Genomic DNA, 21,072 nt, shown 5'->3' with positions numbered 1-21,072 from the left:
ATATTCATAAATAACTTGCTCTACAGCAACGGTTCTCAAGCTGTGGGTCGCAACCCACAGGAACTGTATTAAAGGGCCGCGGCATTAGGAAGGTTGAGAACCACTGCTCTAGAGTCTTTAAATGTTAAGAACTTCTCCAAGTACAGATGGGTGAGAAGAGGTTACAGGAGCTGTACAGAAACTGTCAATGTTTTTTTTTAAAGCCACAAAAATAAAGGGCTTATTTTATAAGGCGAACACAGTGCTCATATACAAAATATTTTGTTTTAATTCAAAAAGAGACATATCCTCTGTAGAAGTGGTTAGAACCCTGGAAGAATTCCCGTTTCCTCTTTACTTGCTATCCCAAACACCAGGACTACTGCTAAATCAATTCCCTCAATGTGCTTCTTAAATCTCAAACTAAACAAGTAAATGTTCCTAATCCCTAGAATCTGTCCCTTTCCAAAAGAATACACATTTCAACTGTTAACAAATTGCAAAAGCCTTTCATGTAAGCAGCAGAGACCTTGAAATGAGGGTGCCAGCTTGAAATAGACATTTCCCCAAGGAGAAGAGCACATACAGCCTCGCACACGGCCAACTGCCTGGGAGGAACAATCTGAGAGACAGACCACAGTCATGGTGCCCTGTTGGAGCCAGCCTATTTTTGGCAGGCAGGATTGAAGCTGGTACTTATGCAAGACTGGACTTTGAGAACAGGTAGTTGACCACCCAAACCACAGGAAAACGTGTGAAACTTTACAAAGAGCCATCAAAAATATTGAATATTTATAATGTTTAGAACAGATTCAATAAACGGAGGTACTGCCAAGCCTTTCCAAAAAGGCTGCTTTTCCCTCTGACTTTGGGTGGATTGAGGGTAAGAGAATGAAATGCCTAAGTGTGTCTTTAAAAAAATGTGGAGTCCTTCACTACAAAAATCATTGTTGCCATCTTTGCTCAATAAATGGCCAACTGAGTTGACTATTCATTAACAGATCAATTTTCCTTATTGTAGATGGAAAGATCCACGGGAAAAAAAAAGCCCTCTGATGTTAGCTGACCTACTGCATGTACCTGACCCAGATGGTAGCAAATGTTTTCTTACCTTCATAGGATCATCTGAGTCCAGTCAATGCAAAGAATTTTCTAATGATGTATCTATAATGTGTAACCACTTCAAGTGATTAATGGAAATTCCTGGCTATAAAAACTCAGAAATTTTCTAAAGTTTTAGATCAGCTTACATTTTAGTAAAAAATTCTATCATTCACATTGGCAGAAGAATTTAAGTCTATCAAAATACATGTTTTAGTAATTAGAAAACAATGCTAAACTAAAGTTGTATTTAAAGACAGTGTTTTTCAGCTTATTTTTCTGTATAATATTAAAAACAACCACACCAAATAATATTATCTAGGCCCAGAAAGAATCATTCGTAACAGTGCTACTTCACTTACTTGTTGCTTGATTCTGGGGTTCCATCTGATGTAATAATTCACCCAGAGTTCCAAGTGACGCATACTGGCAACTGGGTATAAGACTCGATTGATTTCTTTCGTATAGAAGGGGTTTTTAAATTTTTCTTTATTACTGTTTATCAGCGACCATAAAGAAACAGTTCTTTCTGTAACTTTCTATAAAGAGAGAAAGTAAAAGGCTAAAGCAAAAACACACAAATACATAAGCCATTTTGCAGCCTGTGGCAATATAGGTCAGCAGCAACTTGAATCATACATTTACATTATCCCATTATAGCTCAAAAAGCCTCGTGGGCCAGTGAGTCCTGGCCAGCCACTTACTGATATTTGCATAGATAATGGCCTATCTTGAGAGCCACTATTTCTGCTGGAAGATGGGCGCAAGATGCTATACTATTAAACACAATTCACTGACCTAAGACTATTTCACTGACCCAAGACTATTTCTGGCTAGGTAAAACATTTACGAATAGACAGGTGGTATGCTCTTTTTAGTTCAGTGGAAAGAAAAATTATCATAAGACCTCATCAACTTTTTAAATTTTTCTATTTGTTAGAACTACAGAATCTTAACCTGTGCCTACTTGACTGTAGGCATCTGGACATAAAGTTATTTTAATCATCCATCCAGATGTTTAATCTATCTCATATCAATAGCTAGACATTTGAAAACATCTGGATAATGAACTGTACTGAGTCTTCACTTTTCAACGTGGTGTCTGTCATCTCATAAAGATATTCATATTTTCGTTGTTTTTTATTATAGCTTTAACCAAATTTTGGGTATAAATTAAGGGGAAAATATAAGATTTAAAATGATCAAAGGTGTAATTTGAAACTCTTCCTAGTAATAACTTCAAGAAAAGAACAATAAGCTAAAACTGAAACCTTTTAAAAAGAATATCCTAAAACAAATGACGAAAGACATTTCTTAAACATACATATTTCATTAATATGAATAATAATGACAGCATAATTCTACCTTTTTTGAATCTGCCTACAAATTTAATCATACCTTTTAAATGACAAAATCTATACTGCTTTGTGTTTATATGCATTTTTTTGAGAAAGGTCACACTCAGTTGGCCAGGTTGTAGTGCAGTGGTGCAATCATAACCTTGAACTCCTGGGGTGAAGTGATCCTCTCATCTCAGCCTCCCAAGGAGCTCGGACTACAGGCATATAGCAGCATGCCCAGATAGTTATTTTTTTAAAGTTTATTTTATTAAGTCATAAACACATAGATCATGTATACATTAATGCATTTATGGGATACAATGTGATTTTATATACAATTTGGAATGCTTATATTGGGATATATTAACTAGTCAGATAGATAGTTTTTTTTTAATTTTTTTGTAGAGATGGGGTCTTTTTTTATTATTAAATCATAGCTGTGTACATTAATGTGATCATAGGGCACCATACACTGTTTTTATAGACCGTTAGACACATTTTCATCACACTTTTCTACATTGCTCAGGCTGCTCCCAAACTCATGGCCTCAAGCAATCCTGCTGCTTCATCCTCCCAAAGTGGTGGGAGTACAGGCATGAGCAACTGTGCCGGGCTTGCATGTTATTTTGTTTTCATTTTTATACATGCATAGTTTCAAAAGTTAAATAGTCTGAAAAAGTTATTAAAAAAAAGAAAAGAAAAAACTTACTTCTCTCCCCAGAAGCAACAATGTTTTTTTATTTTTTTTTCCAGACTTTGAGGTACAATTGACAAATAAAAATTGTATATATTTCAGGTGCACGTATGATGTTTTGATATATTATAAATTGTGAAATATAATAAAGCTACACTCTGTCACCTTATATGGTTTCCATTTTGGGGGTGATGAGAATACTTGAGATCTACTCTGTTAGCAAATTCCAAGTATACATTATGAACCACAGTTACTCAGCTAGCTGTAGATTAGGTCTCCAGCCCTTACCCATCTTATAACTAAAGGTATGTACCTTGTGAATGACATCTCCCCTTCTCCCCTACCTAGTAACTATCCTTCTACTTTCTGTCACTATAGGTTCAAGTTTCTTTAGACCCCAAACATAAGTGGGATACTGTGGGACTTGTCTTTCTGTGCCTGGTTTATTTCACTTAGCATAATGTTCTCCACATTGCCACAAACGACCTGTTTCATTCTTTTATATGGCTGAATAGTATTATGGTGTGTGTGTATGCACACCACGTTTACTTATGCCTTTCTCTGTTCATGGACACTTAGGTGGATGCCATAACTTGGTTATTGCAAATAAATAAACATGAGAGTGACAGTATCTCTTTGACATACTGATTTACTTTCATGTAAATAAATATCCAGTAATGGCATTGCTGGTCATTCTGAGTTTTTAAGAACTCTGTGCTGTGGTTTGGGTTATCTGTCTTCTCCAAACCTCACATTGAAATTTTATCTCCAGTGTTGGAGGAGGGGCCTAATGGAAGGTATTTGGGTCTTGGTTGTGGATCCCTCAGAAATAGATTAACGCCGTCCCACAGGGGTGAGTTCTGACTATATTAGCTCCTGGGAGAGATGGTTGTTAAAAAGGGCCTGGCACCCCTCCCACTCCTTTCTTGCTTCCTCTCTTGCCATGTGATGATCCCTACACATGCTGACTCCCTTTTCTTTGCCTTTCACCATCAGTGGAAGAAGCCTAAGGCCTCATCAGATGCAGATGCCGGCACCATGCTTCTTGTACAGCCCGCAGAACCGTGAGTCAAATCTTTTTCCTTTATAAATTATCCAGCTTCAGATACTCTTATACTGTAACACAAATGGACTAAAACCACCTCCACATTGTTTTTCATAATGAATGTACCAATTTATAATCCCATCAACAGTGCATACGTGTTCCCATTTTTCCAAATCCATGCCAGGATTTATTTTTTGTTTTTTTGAGAATTAGGATGAGGTGGTATCTTGTTGTGGTGTTGATGTGAATTTCTCCGATTGTTAGCAATGAGCATTTTTTCATGTATCTGTTGGCTGTTTGTTTTCTTTTGAAAAATGTCTATTCAAATTCTTGGACCATTTTTTAAGTGAATTATTTGCTTTGGAGTTGAGTTCCTTATATATTCTGAATATTAACCCCCTGTCAGATGCATCATTTGCAAATATTTTCTCCTATTTCTGTAAGTTGTCTCTTCACTTTTATTGTTTCTTTCATTGTGTAGAAACTTTGTCGTTTGACAGAACTCCATTTATGCATTTTTGTTGCCTGTGCTTTTCAATTTTTTTTGAGATAGAGTCTCAGTACACTGCCCTCTGTAGAGTGCCATAGTGTCACAGCTCACAGCAACCTCCAACTCTTGGGCTTAAGCGATGCTCTTGCCTTAGCCTCCCAAGTAGCTGGGACTACAGGCGCCTGCCATAACACCCAGCTATTTTTGGTTGCAGTTGTTGTTGTTTAGCAGGCCCAGGCTGGGCTTGAACCTGCCAGTCTTGGTGTATGTGGCCAGTGCCCTACTCACTGAGCTATGGGTGCTGAGCCTGCTTTTCAATTCTTTTTTTTTTTTTTAATTTATTTATTATTAAATCATTGCTCTGTACATTAATGCAATCATGGGGCACCATACACTTGTTTTATAGACCATTTGACATATTTTCATCGCACTGGTTAACATAGCCTTCCTGGCATTTTCTTGTCCAAATCAACATCATAAAGCATTTCCCCTACTTTTTCTACTATTTTTAGTGTGTGTCTTACATTCAAGTCTTTAATTCATTTGAGTTTGTTTTTGTATATCATGAGAGATAGGGGTCTACTTTCGTTCTTCTGCCTATGGATATCCAGTTTTACCAGAACCATTAACAGAAGGGACTGCCTTTTCCCCAAAGTATGTTCTTTTGTTGAAAATCATGAATTTTTGCATTGGCATACCTGCCCGTTACATGGCCAGGTTTTGTCCATATTAAATTATCCCCTATACATTTTGGCAACTGAAATGTTTCCACTTATTTTCTTGTGTTCCCATGTCATTGTGGCTTTAATCTGCATTTCCTTGATGATTACTGATGCTGAGCATTTTTTTTCATACATTTATTGGCCATTCCTCTATCTCCCTTTGAGAAGCTTCTGTTCATGTATTTTGCCTACTTTTTGATGGGGTTGATTCTTCCTTACTGATTTCAGTTCTTTGTACATTCAGGTTATTAGCACTTTATTGGATGTATAGCTTACAAATATTTTTTTCCTATTCTGTAGGTTGTCTATTTGCTCTGTTGATTATTTCCTTGGATGTACAGGAGCTTTTTAGTTTAATCAAGGCCCATTTACCGTATTTTGCCATGCATAAGGTGCTCCTGAATATAATGCACACCCACATTTTCTGGCCCCAAACTGTCAGGAAAAAAAACTTTCATTTTAATTCTTTAATTCAAATTTATTTGTTTATATTTAGGTACTTTTTTGGCATTTATTTCTAATATATTATGGTACATGAAATTTTATGTGACAATTATGAAACACAAAAACGGACACACAGTATAAGAAATTTTATGCACTGGTAACAAATTTACAATATTTATGCATCATAGAAGGCCAAGAGCTCTCTGTTACTGTTAATATCAGAATTATTATCTTCTTCTTTATCCTGGTAAATTTCATCATCCTCCGTTCCATCCACAGCATTGCTGATGCCACGTTTTTTAAACCATTTCATAACTTCCTTCCTGACACTGTTCCATGATCTTAAGATCCAATCATAAACCTGGGCGATGGATGCTTTCTTGATTCTGCCTGCAGGTGTTAAATCATTACCAGCTGACTGCACCCACGATAATCCCCTCTTTCTTCATTAGGGCCTTAAACAGCTCATTTACTGACACATCAGGAGATTGTAGTTGGCTGGTTAGCCCACCAGGTATCATACAAGTTGGGTTTTCAAGTCCGCTGTGATTGCTTTTGCACTTTGTGTAACTTGAGCTTTGAAGTGATCAAAAATAAGCAAAGCTGTTTTCTTAAGTAATCCTCCAGACCAGACTTTGTTAAACCAGACTTTCATGCCTTCTTCATTCATCCATCCTTTTTCGTGTATGTGGATAACTCCACTTGGAATATTTCCTTTTGGAAATGTTTTTCTCATAGATGTTCATAGGTGGTAGTGTTATCCCATCTGTACAACAGGCTTGAACAACAGTGAAATGTATTTTCTTATGCCTACTAGTTTTAACAGCCATGGTTTTTGCTCTTTTGATGTCCACAGTTCTGTTGGATGGCACGTCAAATGTGAGTAGGACCTCATCCATATTGGCAATTTGGGACAGCTCAGAGTTGTAAGTCTTTCAGAGATTCATAACATAAGCATGAAATTCCAAAACATGATTCTCATAGGCTGCTGAATGTTTGGAGGCAAGTTTTGCTTGTGTCCTCATGCTCAAACCTTCTCTGTTCATAAAGTTAAAGCACCATTTAGGTGTCCCTGAGAAATCATCAATTCTTTTTCACGTACAATCTCTTTATTCTCTTCTTGTATCATCTTAGTTGAAACAGATCTCAGGTTGATGCTGCTCGAGAATCCAGGTCTCCACCTCTTCCTCCACGTCTGGCCCCTTGCATTGCCTTCTTCTGTCTTGGCAGCTGAGGAAGGTCGTTTTCCTGTTGATGATGCTTGTGTGTGAGGAGGTCCAAAGTGTATCTGGGAAGCTGTGTTGCGATGCTCTTTAGCATATTTAGTAACCGTTAGCTTAAAGCTTACTGTGTATAAAAACCATTTTGACATTTTCCAAAGGATTTTCCAATAATTTTTGTAAAAATATCAGCTAGATTGCTAGCTCCTGCTTAATGTGTATAAAGAGAAATGCATTGTTCTTCGTTGACTGAAAATGCTTTTGTTGCAAGTTCATTGTAAATTTACACAACCAATTACTGAATTCTATTTTTTGCATACAGATATCATTATTGCTTTCTAGAGTCATACCTCTACTGCATAAGCATAAATAAAAGAATTAAAAACATTTATACAGATATGGAATTAGTACTACTTATGTACAATGCATGTCCTAGTTCTGTCCTTAAAAATTTGGGCAAAAAGCGTACATTATTCATACCAAAATGCAGTATTTTTGTTGTTGCTGTAATCGCCATTGAGGTCTTCTTCATAAATTCTTTGCCTCAGCCAATATCTAGAAGAGTTTTCCCAACATATTCTTCTAGAATTCTGATGGTTTCATGCCTTACATTCAAGACATTTATCCACCTTGAATTAATTTTTATGAGTGACAAGAGACATGGATCCTATTTCTTCTGCATTGGGCTATCCAATTTTCCCAGCACTGTTTATTGAGTAGGGATTCTATCTTTCCCCCAGTGAACATTGTTGTCAGCATTGTCAAAGATGAGTTGGATATATGTGGCTGATTCTATATCTGAGTTTTCTGTTCTTTTCTATTGGCTTATATCTTTATTTTTGTGCCAATACCATGCTGTTTTGGTTACTGTAGCCCTATAGTATAGTTTGAAGTCTGGGAATGTGAAGTCTCCAGATTGGTTCCCTTTGGGTGCAAGGATGGCTTAGCATACATAAATTGATAAATGTGATTTGCCACATAAACAGAAGGAATAACAACAATCATATGATCATCTCGAAAGATACGGAAAAAGCATTCAACAAAATTCAGCACACTTTCATGATAAAACCCCTCAATAAACCAGACCTACAAAAAAAATCTCAAAATTATAAAAGAATATGACAAACACACAGCCAACATCATACTGAATGGGGAAAGTTGAAAGCATTCCCGCTAAGAATGGGAATAAGACAAGGATGCCCATGGTCACTACTGCTATTCCACATAGTGCTGGAAGTCCTAGCCAGAGCAATTAGGCAAGAGAATGAAATTAAGGGTATCCAAATCTGGAAAGAGAAGGTCAAACCATTGCTTTTTGTTAACAATATGATCTTATATCTAGAAAACCTAAAAGATTCTACCAGGAGACTCCTGGAATTGATATATAAATTCAATAAAGTCTCAGGTTATAAAATCAATGTACAAAAATCAGTAGCATTTCTACACACCAATAACAGTCAAGCTGAGCATCAAAAATCAAAGACTCAATACCATTCACAACAGTGACAAAGAAAAAATACCTAAAAATGTACTTTACCAAGGAGATGAAAGATCTCTACAAAGAACTATGAAACACTGAGGAAAGAAATTGAAGGACACAAAAGGAAAAACATATCATGCTCATGGATCAGTATAATCAACACTGATAAAATGTTTATACTACCCAAAGTGATTTATAGATTCATGTAATCCTATCAAAATAACAATGATGTACTTTACACATCCAGAAAAAATAATTCTACACTTCATTTGGAACAGGAAAAGAGCCCAAATATTGACAGCAATATGCAGTATATTTTAAAGTCAGGTAGTGTGACACCTCCAACTTTGTTCAAGATTGCCTTAGCTATTCAGGGTCTCTTGTGGTTTCACATGAATTTTAGGATTGTTTTTGTATTTCTGTGAAGAATTTCATTGGTATTGTGATAGGGACTGCTTTGAATCTGTAAATTGCTTTGAGTAGTATGGACACTTTAAATTCTTCCAATCCATGAATACAGAATCTCTCTCCATTTGAGGGCTTTTCAACTTCTTTCATCAGTATTTCATAGTTTTAACGTAGAGATCTTTCACTTCCTTGGTTAAATTTATTCCTATGTATTTTATTTTATAAATGGAATTGCTTTCTTGATTTTTCCAGTAATTCACTACTGGCATATAGAAATGCTACCAGCTTTTGAATGTCGATTTTGTATTCTACAACTTTACAGAATGTTTATTAGTTCTTTCAGATTTTAGAGTCTTTAGGATTTCCTATATATATGATATCATCTATAAAGATATATATATTTTTTTTTCTTTTTTTTTGAGACAGAGTCTTACTTTGCTGCCCTTGGTAGAGTACCATGGCATCATACCTCACAGCAACCTCAAACTCTTGGGCTTAAATGATCTTCTTGTCTTAGTCTCCCAAGTACCTGGGACCATAGGTGTTTGCCACAATGCCCAGCTATTTTTTAGAGACATGCTTTTGTTCTGGCTCAGGCTGGTCTTGAACTCATGAACTCAAGCAATCCACCCACCTCAGCCTCCCGGAGTCCTAGGATTACAGGCGTGAGCCACCATACCTGGCTATAAACAGATCATTTGACTGCCTTTCCTTTCCAGTTTGGATGTTCTTTCTCTTGCCTAATTGCTCCAGCTAGAATTTCCACAGCTATGTTAAATAGAAATTGTGAAAGTGGGCATCCTTGTCTTGTTCCAGATGTTAGAAGCTTTCAACTTTTTCCATTTAGTACGATGTTAGCTGTGGGTTTGTCTTATGGGGCCTTTATTATTTTGAGGTATGTTCTTTCTATGCCTACTTTGTTGAGTTTTCATCATGAAGAGATACTGAATGTTATTAAAGGCTTTTTTTTTTTTTTTTTTTTTTTGAGACAGAACCTTAAGCTGTGGCCCTGAGTGCTATGGCATCACAGCTCACAGCAACCTCCAACTCCTTGGCTCAAGTGATTCTCTTGCCTCAGACTCCGAAGTAGCTGGGACTACAGGCGCCTGCCACAACGCCCAGCTATTTTTTGGTTGTAGTTGTCATTGTTGTTTGGCAGGCCTGAGCTGGATTCGAACCCACCAGCTCTGGTGTATATGGCTGGCGCCTTAGCCGCTTGAGCTACAGGCACCTAGCCATTAAAGGCTTTTTCTGCATCTATTGAGATGATCACAGTTTTTGTTTTTCATTCTGTTGATGTATCACATTTATTGATTTGGATATGCTAAGCCATCCTAGCATTCCTGATACAAATCTCACTTGATATGGCATATTATCTTTCTGAAGTGGTGTTGGATTTGGTTTGCTGTACTTTGTTGAGGATTTTTGCATCTATGTTCATGAGGGATAGTGGCCTGTAGTCTTTTTTTGTTTGTCCTTGTCTGGTTTTAATATCAGGATGATGATGCTGGCCTGGTAGAATGAGTTTGGAAAAATTTCCTCCTCTTCAATGTTTCTTTCAGAAGAATTTAAAGAGGATTGGTATTAGTTCTTCTATAAAAGGTGGGTAGAATTTATCTGTGAAGTCATCAGGTCCTTTTTTTTGTTGTTGTTGTTGTTTATTTTTTAAAGATGGAATCTTGCTATGTTTCCCAAGGGCCAGACTTTCATTCCTGGGCTCAAGTAATCCTCCCACCTCAGCTTCCCAAGTAGCTGGGATGACAGGTGTGTGCCAACACATCTGGCTCTGGGCTTCTCTTTGATGGGAATCACTTTATTATTGATTCAATCTCATTACTCATTATAGGTCTGTTCAGATTTTCTGTTTCCTCACAATTCAATTTTAGTAAGTTGTATGTGTTCAGGAATTTATCCATTTCTTCTAGGTGTTCCAAATTGTTGGCATATAATTGTCTATATACTCTTATTATAATCTTTTGTATTTCTGTAGTTTCAGTTGTAATGTCTCCTTTTCCATTTGATTTTATTTATCTGAATCTTTAAAAAAGGTAGCCTAGCTAAAGGTTTTCCAATTTTAACTTTTCTAAAAGCCAATTCTTCATCTCACTGACTTGTGTGTTAACAGTCTCTAGTTTATTTCTGCTCTTATCTTTTTTCCTTCCTCCTACTTTGGGTTTAGTTTGTACTTGTTTTAGTTTCTTGAGGTGAAATGTTTAGTTGTTCAAGATCTTACTGCATTTTTGATGTAAGCATTGATTGCTATAAACTTCCCCCTTTAACTGCTTTTGCTATATTCTAGGTTTTTGTATGCTGTGTTTCCATTTTGTTTCAAGAAATTTTAAATTTCTGTCTAAATTTCCTCTTTCACCCATTTGTTGTTTAGGAGTATGTTGTTTAATTTCCATATATTTGTATAGTTTCCAAATATTCCCATTACTGATTTCTAGTTTTATTCCATTGTGGTCAGAAAAAATACTTGATATACTTTCAGTTTTTTTTTTTTTAATTTGTTGATACATATTTTGTGGCTTAACGACTGATTTATCCTGGATCATGCACCATGTGTTGATGAGAAGAACTTGCATTCTGTAGCTTTTGGTGGAATGTTCTGTAAATGTCTGATAGGTCAGTGTGGTTTAACTCTGATGTCTCTTTGTTGGTTTTCTGTCTGGATGTTCTGTCCACTACTCAAAGTGGGGTGTTAACTGCCTATCTCTCCCTTTAGATCTAATAATATTTACTTTATATATTTGGGTGCTCTGGTGTTGAGTGCACATATATTTATACCTGTTACCATATTTTTCCATGTATAATGTGCACATTGTTGCCTAAAGTTTTGAGGGGAAAAAAAAAGGTGTACATTATGCATGGGTAGTATGGGTTAGGAATGGGGGAGACTAGTGGGCTTCCTGGGCCACTGCGCCCTCCTGCCTGGACCCAGTGGGCACAAGGGTTTCCCATGAGGATCTGGGATCCAGTGGAACTGGGCTTGAGTGGCCTCTGCTGAGAGCTGCAAACAGGAGTGGGGGCAGTGGTGGGGCTGGTAAGGCAGACTATGGCTGTGTGGGCTATGGGCTGAGGCCTGAGGCCCTGATGTATGGAGGGAACCTGGAGCCCCATGCAGCCCCAGAGACCTGACTGGCTGCCCACAGGCCAAGCAGCTTCAGAACTCCCACTCCCACTCCCCCTACCCAACACACGTGTGGCCATGTTGGCTGAAGCCTCTATCTGACATGGCAGGGAGGGAAGGGCTCCTGGGACATTGGGAAGGGATAGTCTTCACGGAGTGGGCAGCTGCAGGAGGGTACTATGATTTGCACATTTACCAGGGGAACAATAGTCTTCTCCGGATTGGTCTCTCATGGCCATGAGGTGGCCAATTTTTCAAGGAGAGTTTTCCTGAAAGTTTAGGCAAAACATCATGGGTACCCATCATACACAGGAATGTACCATACATGGCAAAATATGGTACATTTCTGTGTATAATGAATAACCATGATAATGCGTACCCATGATTTTTGGCCTAAACTTGATTTGATCCCTTATTATTATGTAATGGCCTTGTCTCTTTTTACAGTTTTTGACTTGAAGTACATTTTATCTGCTATACCTACCCCTGCTTTCTTTTGGTTTCCATTTCCAGGGAATATCATTTTCTATCCTTTCATTTTCAGTCTCTGTGTGTCTTTACATGTAAAGTGTGTTTCTTGTAGGCAGGATATAATTGGGTCTTATATTTTATTATCCATTCAGTCAGTCTGTATTTTTAATTGGGGAAATTTAATGCATTTACAATCAAAGTTATTAATGATAGGTCAGCACTTACAACTCCTCCTGCCCTTTTTTCAATTGTTTTCTGGCTTTCTATATCCTTTGTTCATTTTTTTCTCTATGATTTGCACATTTTCTTTGGGGTTTGGTAGTTTTCTGTATTAACAAGCTTTGCTTCCCTTCTCTTTCTCACTGTCTTCTCTTTCCTTTCACTACAGATAGCTAGTAGAGTTTAATCCCTGAGTTATCTGGGGTTCCTGAAATGCAAAGTGGGCTCGTTCTTGGCTCCTCCATTTCAAGCTTGAGATTCGGTTTTCTCAAGCTACTTTATTTACCACTTACCCCTTGGCATTTCAGTTTCTAAATGTTTGTTGTTGTGTTTCCTTTCTTATTTTCCCTGCTATAGGATTAGGACTTTTTATTTCCTTTATTAGTATTTTTATGGAGTTCTAGGAGGGAGTCCCTGCATATCTTTAGAGTTATTCCTACTCCCTGAGGGCAAAGTTAATCTCTTACAAACTATCATATTCTCATTTTGTGGCAGACTAGATATATTTTGGTGAACCTTTACAATAATGATTAGCATTTTTACTCACCTGTCTTTCTCGGGCAGATTCACAGTTGAATAAGAAAGTACCAAATCGGCAACTATACAGATGATCCAAAATTGTAATCAAAAATCGTTCATTGAATTCAAAAGCTGTAGGGAACTAGAGAAAAACAAACACACAAAGCATGAAAAATTTTGGACTGATCTTTTATAGAACCGAAAAGATAACATCATAGAAATGAATAAATGCTGCCATATTGTAGGCCTGTAGGAAGGACAATAGAGGCTGCAGTCTTCACATACCCAAGAGCTCATTTTTGGTACTCTACTTAGGACTGAGAAATTTAAATAAGCATTAAATAATGGGATAAAGAGGAAATTGAGGTAAATAGGCTGATTTTCTGAATTCTCTTAGGTATTCGGGGAAGTTTATTTAAGGTATTATGAATTAGGCTATATACAAATCCCAGTGTATACTATATATAAAAGACAACGTGGTACTGTGAATGCAACTGATCTTCCCTTAGTAAAGGCAATACAATTTAAATTAAATTTTTAATTTAAAAACTTAATTATTGAAAATTCTAGACATATAAATAGTAGCAGGAATAAAAATGTGAACCCCTATGTACCTATAACTTGGCTTCGACAATTATCTACACATGGCTAGTCTTGTTTCATCTCTATCTCCACCCTATATTATTTGGGGAGGAAATCTCTGATATAATATTAAAATATCTAATTTAAATATTAAGTTGAATGTATTTTCATCCCAGATAGGACTCACTTGTTTCGACATTTGCCACACACAGTCAATAAACTGGAGAAAAATAGGAGAGCGGTCAGCATCCGTGTGGTTTTTATCACCATGACCTATTCTCTGAAATAAATTGGTGAAGAGAATTTGTTTTAATTCATGGGTACAAAACTAAGAAAGATAATTTGTCTTAATTTGTGGCTACAAAACCGAGAAAGCACATAGCCCACAAAATGTGACAATATTACCTCTAAATGCCAAGTTTCTCAGGGAGTACACAGTATATATTTCCACAGCAATATAAACAAATAATATAAAGTTTTGAAATAATGGACATTAAGTATATAAACTTCTACACAAATACCAATACAAATTGGCAAAGCATTATCATCATAGTGATTGTTACATCATTTCACGCAATTGGACTTTTATACAAGTCCTGGACAGCTGTAGATAGAATGGACTAGATTAGTGGTTGTCAACCTTCCTGATGCTGCGATGTATTTTCATTGTTACAAAGGGGTCACCACCCCCAGGTTGGGAACTGCTGGACTAGATTGTCCCACATAGCATGTTACTAATATGCCCAATGCAGTGCTTTTAGTTGCAAAGGGAGTAATCATAAAGTCTCAAGGATAGAATCATGTAAAAAAGTATGATTATTAGAAGTAAAAGTTCTTTCTCTCTTAAGAACAAGACAAAATCAAATATCTCAAAAGTTCTTTATCTCTTAAGAACAGGAAAAAAAATCAAATATCTCACAACATAATCATTTGCTAAACCATGATTCTTCCTACTTGAAAATGTTATTCATGCTGTTTATGAAGTTGGACAGAAGCTAAAAGGCCCAGTGTTTCTTTCATGGGAAACACTGGGGAAATGGCTGAAATGCTTATTCAAAGAAGAAACATTGTCTGCCGCTTGAATGGTTCCTGTCAAAACGGGTTACCAAAAAAAAAAAAAAAAGTGAGTCCGTAGGGAGCTGTACTGCTTAAACTAGAAAGTATCTTGGAATATGAGTTTTAATGGGTTGTCTTGATGATTTTGAGAAGGGGCTATTTTTAAAAATTTATTTAAAATTGACAGATAAATTCGTATGTATTTGCTGTGTATAATGTGATGTTTTAAATTATATATACACTACAGAATGACTAAATATACCGAATTAGCATATGCTTTACCTCACATAGTTATCAATTTTGTCGTGAGAACACTTTACATCTCATCTCTTAGCATTTTTAAAGAACAGAATATGTTATTAACTATAGTTACCATGTTGTACAATAGACCTCTTGAATTTATTCATCTCTTGATTTTAAAAATGAATACCAGAGAATAATAAAAAGCTTCAACTAAAAACCTAACATTTCCATAAAATGTATTTGGCACTAATAGCTATAATATTAGTTAAGAAAGAATTGTCACCCTGTCCTCACTCTTTTGTAAAATTTTATTTTTTTTTGTTAAATCATAGCTGTGTACATTAGTAAAATTTTATTTGAAATATTTCTGTGCAGACTCTGTATTACTTTCAAGAGAAATTATAAAAATGGAGCAGATGGATAAACATGTCTCCCAAAAAAGACTTTCACTACTCAAGACATCAGACATTTTTAAGCCTATAAAGTTGTTTTTATTATATTCTTCAATTTTTCACTTTTATAGTGATATGTAGTTTAACAACTAGTTTCTTAAATCCCAAGTGGTAATAATATGATTTTTTAGATTAGTTTTATTGTTTACTTACAGATGCAAATTTATGTCCAAAACTTATCCATTCTTTTTGTACCAATATTTCAAACCCTTCAATGCTCCTGTAGAAGCTGTCCAACATCAGCATGGCCAGGGATGTCAGCTGAGCAGTCCTGTCCCATCCATCACTGCAATGCACAAGCACAGAGGTCTTCCCGGAAGAAACTTTATCTGCTACTTGAATGGCTCCTGTCAACACAAGCTAGCAAAGAAAAATATGTGAGTCAGCAGGGAGCTACAAGGTACTGCTTAAACTAGAAAGAATAGTTTTTAAACCTAGAAAAAGTCATGCTTTACAACATCAGCTAATGTCTAGAATGGAATTTATCAAAATGAAAGACCAGGAGCTGCAGGATCTGTTGATCTTCCTCTATAATGCATTTGAATGTGCCTAGGTATTAAAAAGCCAATCCAACCAAAAGCCAAACTGTATTTTAAACTTACTTTAATGGATGTGATTGTACTAGTGTATTAGGGTTGTCATAATAAAGTAGCACAAACTGGGTGGCTTAACCAATAAAAATTTATTGTCTCATAGTTCTTAAGGCTAGAAGTTCAAGATCAAGGTGTTGGCAGGGCCATGCTAACCTCCAAAGGAGCTAGAGAAGGATCTGTTCCAGGCCTCTTTCCTAGCTTCTGGTTGTTCCTTGGCTGTGGCAGCTTAACTCCAGTCTCCGCATGGCATTCTTTCCAGGTCCAAATTTCTTCTTTTTATTAAGGACACCAGTCATGTCCAAGAGGGGTCCCACGGTACTCCACTATAGCTTCATCTAAACTAATTACATCTGCAAAGACCCTATTTCCAAATAAGGTCACACTCTGAGTACTGGGGGTGGAGGGTCAGAACTTCAACATATGAATTTGGGGGGATACAATTCAACCCTTAACAGTGATCAAATTAAAAAAAATCACTAGCCCAACTGGTGCCATCTAGACCATAAAAGTCTGATACGATGAAAATCACATTTTACCTTTAAATTAACAAAATATAAACTCTTATTTAGCTCACAAATAGCAGAATACTTAAACATACAGTGACAGCATTTTAGTAAATATTCGAGACTTACAAGTACCAGTAAATTTATATATCAATGAGTCATCGTTATGATGTCATTTCTTCATGCTTCAGATATTAGGAGGTATACTTTTTAAATCCCATAGTACTCATCCATCATAAGAATGAGTTGAGTAAGATTTAGTGAATTTATGCAGTTTTGCAACCATCACCAAGGTCCAGTTGTACAACACTCCCATCACCCAAAAAGTTTCCTTGTGCCATCTAAGGTCAATCCTTTTTACTGTCAGCCCTAAGCAACCACTGATTTGCTTCTTGTCTCTTACACATTTGTCTTTGCTAGACATTTTATATAAATGATGCCAGGCACTAGGTGGTCTTTCGTGTCTGGCTTCTTCCACTGAGCATGCTTTCAAGGTTCGTTTGCGTTGTAGTATGCATCAGTACTCCATTCCTTTTTATGGCCAAATAACATTCCATTGTATGGACAGACCACATGGTGTTTACCCACTCAACAGCTGAAAAACATTTGCTTGTTTGACACATTTGTTTACTATGAATAATGCTGCTGTAAACTTTTTCATATACATTTTTAAAGGGACATAGTGTTTTTGTTTATCTTGGGTAAAATCAAGAAGTGAAATGGATGGAATATGTAGCAAACGTATATTCAATTTTTAAAGAAACTGCCAAAGTACTTTCAAAAGTTATTATATCATTTCACATTCCCACAAGCAGTGTATGAGCCTCCGTCTTTTCATATGCTTATTACCATTTGCATATGCCTTGTCATGATGAGTTGATTTTTAACATTCTTATTCCACGGAGCTCCTGAAATTGAACAGTCATGTAACAGACATATATCATGGTCACTTTGTCCAATTTGAGAAAACTGAAATACTCACTTATTTGAACGAATTCAAGAAAAAGTCAGAACAAGTGAAAGATATGATGTACAGACAACTTAAAAAGAAATGTAACTTCATTAGTTTTACATTAACAGTAACTGAAGATAAGCAGAAAAAGTAGTGCCCAAAAGGAAAGGTTAGGAGCTCTGAGGATGACTGGCATGTCCCTTACTTGTACAAAACTCATTACTCCTAAAATAACTATAGCAATTTATTTCTTTAAGCATTTTGAGTATTCTCCTTAAAATCCTATTTGTAATTTTAATTTGAGGCACTTCTGAAGAAAGGGCTATTGAGAAGCAATGGAGATATATTGGAGTCTAGTAGAGTCTACTCTAATCTATTTGTAGCTCTAATGCATTTTTACAGAGGGCAACTCTCACTCCAGATACTTCTTTTACTCATAATAAAAAAAGGACTCAATCTTGGTCAATTATTATGAAGAAATATTAGATGTTTTCTAATTAAGTATGAATTTCCATGATTGCTTCTGACAGAAACAGCTGTAATTATGTAATGAAACTAAATTAGATTTTCAAAAACACATCACTGAAAACTCTTAAATCTTCTTTCTGATAGACCTGTGACTGATGGGGAAACAGCAGTTATCAGGCAGTGCACTGTGGGGTGAAGAGTGCTGGCACCCCGGCCAGGGTGCTGGGAGTAAAACCTCATTCCACCACTTTTGAGATCTTGCACTTTGGGCCAATCAAATAACCCTGGTTCACTCCTCTCCAATGTGAGAAGAATGGTAGCCCTGCCAGCTTATCCTGGCCTAAAAGATATTCCACATAAAGTGAGGAAATTATGCATATGTTTGATGAAAGCTAGCTCCCACCAGCTTCCACACTGCTGCTATCCAAGCAGTCTAAAATAATATGTCACTTAAAAAAATGAAGGCCCATGGGGAAGAGTTTTGAAAAGGATAAAGAGTAAATGTAAGCTCCAGACACCACAGAGTCTTTCTTCTACTCTGCTGGGCTCTGTCAGAGGACTGGAATGAGGGCCTGGGAGGCACGCCAGGGGTGGTGGTCTTCTTGCAGCAAAGAGCTTGCCCTGGTTTCATGCATTGAGTGGTGAGATCATTTCACCAGACTACAGGTTAGTGACAGCCATGCTACCGCTTTATCAGCAGCCTTGGGCCTGCAAAGGTGTAGGAGGTTGAATGATGATGAAAGGTATCTAGGTCCTAACCCCTGGAACCTGTGAACTACTACCTAACATGGTAACAGGGACTTTGTGGATGTGATCAACTTTGAGATAGGGAGATTATTCTGGATTATCCAGGTGGATTATCCAGATAGGGATATTATTCTGGATTATCCTGATAAGGGGGAAGACAGTAAAGGAGAAGGCAATGTATCCACAGAAACAGAAGATGGAGTGATGGGGCCATAAGCCAAGGAATGCCAGTGGCCACAAAAAGCTGTAAGAGGCAAGGAATAGATTACTTTCTAGAGATTACAGAGAAAGTGCAGCCTAAATATTCCACCCAGCCCATGGTGATGGTATACACATCTCTGTTCCACTGCCTGAACTGCTATGATTTGACTGATGCCTGAGAAGCCCTGGGTCAGATGTTCTTATACAAGTCTGTATGGGCTCCCCAGTCTCTTCAGATCTCCTCTTGTCTCCTGAGAGAACAATGATAGTTTCTTTCATTTCTTTGGACCCCCTTTTCTGTGGACAAAACTTTAAAGAGGTCTTTACAGCATTTTCCATATTCCATAAGTCCTAATTTCTACACTTGATCTTTTGCAGATAGCCTCGACTCCTAATTTCCTCAGATATCTGAGCCATTGAATAATACCTTTCACCCAGTCTGTCTTCCTTCTATCTAGCTCAGAGTAGGAGCTCAGCCACCTTGCCAGTAATTCCTGTACCCATGCTTTTTTTAAAAAAGTTTCTCTTCTTTGCAAAAGTAACGTATATGCCCCCAAAATGGAAAATAAAAGAACAAAAGAAAATAAAAATTATCATAGTTCTAATACTCAGAAATAATAATTGTTAACATGTTGGTAGCTACTTTTTATACTTCTTTGTACACATTTTCCCTCAAATTGGGGCTGTTGGTAGCTCTTTTCACTTTTATAGGCTGAACATTTCCTCATGTTATTAAATATTGTATTATACAATTCATAATGACTGCATAGTGTTTCATTATATACATACAATTTTTCTATACATTTATATTGTTTCCAGTGTTTTCCCACTATTATAAACATTCTAGTATATTCATCTTTTCAGACCTGCATTATTATTTTTAAAAAACCTGCCTGAAGTGAATCCCTTGTCTGTCTACAAAAAAGGCTAAAGCTTCCCACGACTTGAAAAGGCCTTCTAAACATGTCCCTCTTCAACTATTTTTCATTTGAAAAGAAAAGTCTCTGTTCACTACATCTATTTCCTCAACTCTTCCTCCACCCCATCTCTAGATGACAATGAAGGTCCAAACTCAAGGTCATCAAGGACCTTCCTAAAAAAGTTTCAAGTCCCATTGACCCTTTGATTTCCTCATGTATCTTATTTTTCCTTCACTGAGATCCACTTCACATCCTATCCTGAATACAAACATGGTCAAGGCTCTATTCAAACTCCTCTTATTTTCTCCCTGTATGCCCTCTCTATCAGCATCCACCTTAAAGGGCTCAGCTTGAGTCTCTTGCCCAACAGTGGACTCTCAAACTGACATCTAATCCCTATGCCTCTATTTTGAGTTCCATTTTGCATGGAAACATACCTGATAGACATCACTAGGTAGATGGCATACCATTCTCACAAATGCATGGTGTTTCTCTTGATCAAGCTCCTGATCAGGACTACCCTTCATTTACAAATGACAGCATCACTTTCTGTTGACTAGGCTCACCTTCTTGGCATCACCCTTCATTCCTTAGGATACCACACCTTGCGAATCATCAAGTATCATAGGCCCCTCCTTGGAAACATCTTGTATCTGTTCCTCTCATAATCTCTTCACCCTCACATTGGCAGCATTCTAATTTAGGCCTTTACTATTCCCATTTCTGCACTCTTGAAATGGCTCTGTTTTCTCTGACATCACTTTCTTATCTATTCTACAAGCAGCTGCCAAAACATTTTCCTAAAATAACCTGCTATTCCAAAACCTCTGGAGCCTCCTCATGGCCTAACCTGATAATCAAGGCCCCTGTCTGGCTTCTTCCAGATGTCTAGATTAACCTGCAACTATGGAAATCCTTACTCTTCCTAATACGGTCTCACCTAAGCTTGTTTCTGGGCTTTGATCTCTAGAATGGATCCTCCCATCCTGTTGCTTTCTTCAAGGGTTAGATCAAGTTCCCAAAGGACCTATTCCTTCTACTGACTCTGACATGAAGGCCCACTTGGTACTTCACACATGATACCTTAGAATAT

The 21,072-nt window shown here is 37.0% G+C and overlaps 1 protein-coding gene across 2 annotated transcripts in view; it reads right to left on the bottom strand.

The window, feature by feature from the left end:
* Nucleotides 1-21,072, bottom strand: part of MTM1 (myotubularin 1) — a 110,685-nt gene that overhangs the window by 6,910 nt on the left and 82,703 nt on the right. For both annotated transcript variants that reach the window (XM_053580162.1, XM_053580163.1), the window contains exons 11-14: nt 15,749-15,955; nt 14,032-14,124; nt 13,291-13,404; nt 1,443-1,619 (exon numbers count right to left, since the gene is read on the bottom strand). In XM_053580162.1, coding sequence (XP_053436137.1) covers nt 1,443-1,619; nt 13,291-13,404; nt 14,032-14,124; nt 15,749-15,955 — 591 coding nt within the window. The remainder of the gene's footprint in view (nt 1-1,442; nt 1,620-13,290; nt 13,405-14,031; nt 14,125-15,748; nt 15,956-21,072) is intronic.

The sequence above is a fragment of the Nycticebus coucang genome, chromosome X (assembly GCF_027406575.1).
Source record: "Nycticebus coucang isolate mNycCou1 chromosome X, mNycCou1.pri, whole genome shotgun sequence".
Taxonomy (NCBI): Eukaryota; Metazoa; Chordata; class Mammalia; order Primates; family Lorisidae; genus Nycticebus; species Nycticebus coucang.
Note: the sequence above shows the minus strand (reverse complement) of the source record. Positions and strands in the feature narration are given on the sequence as shown.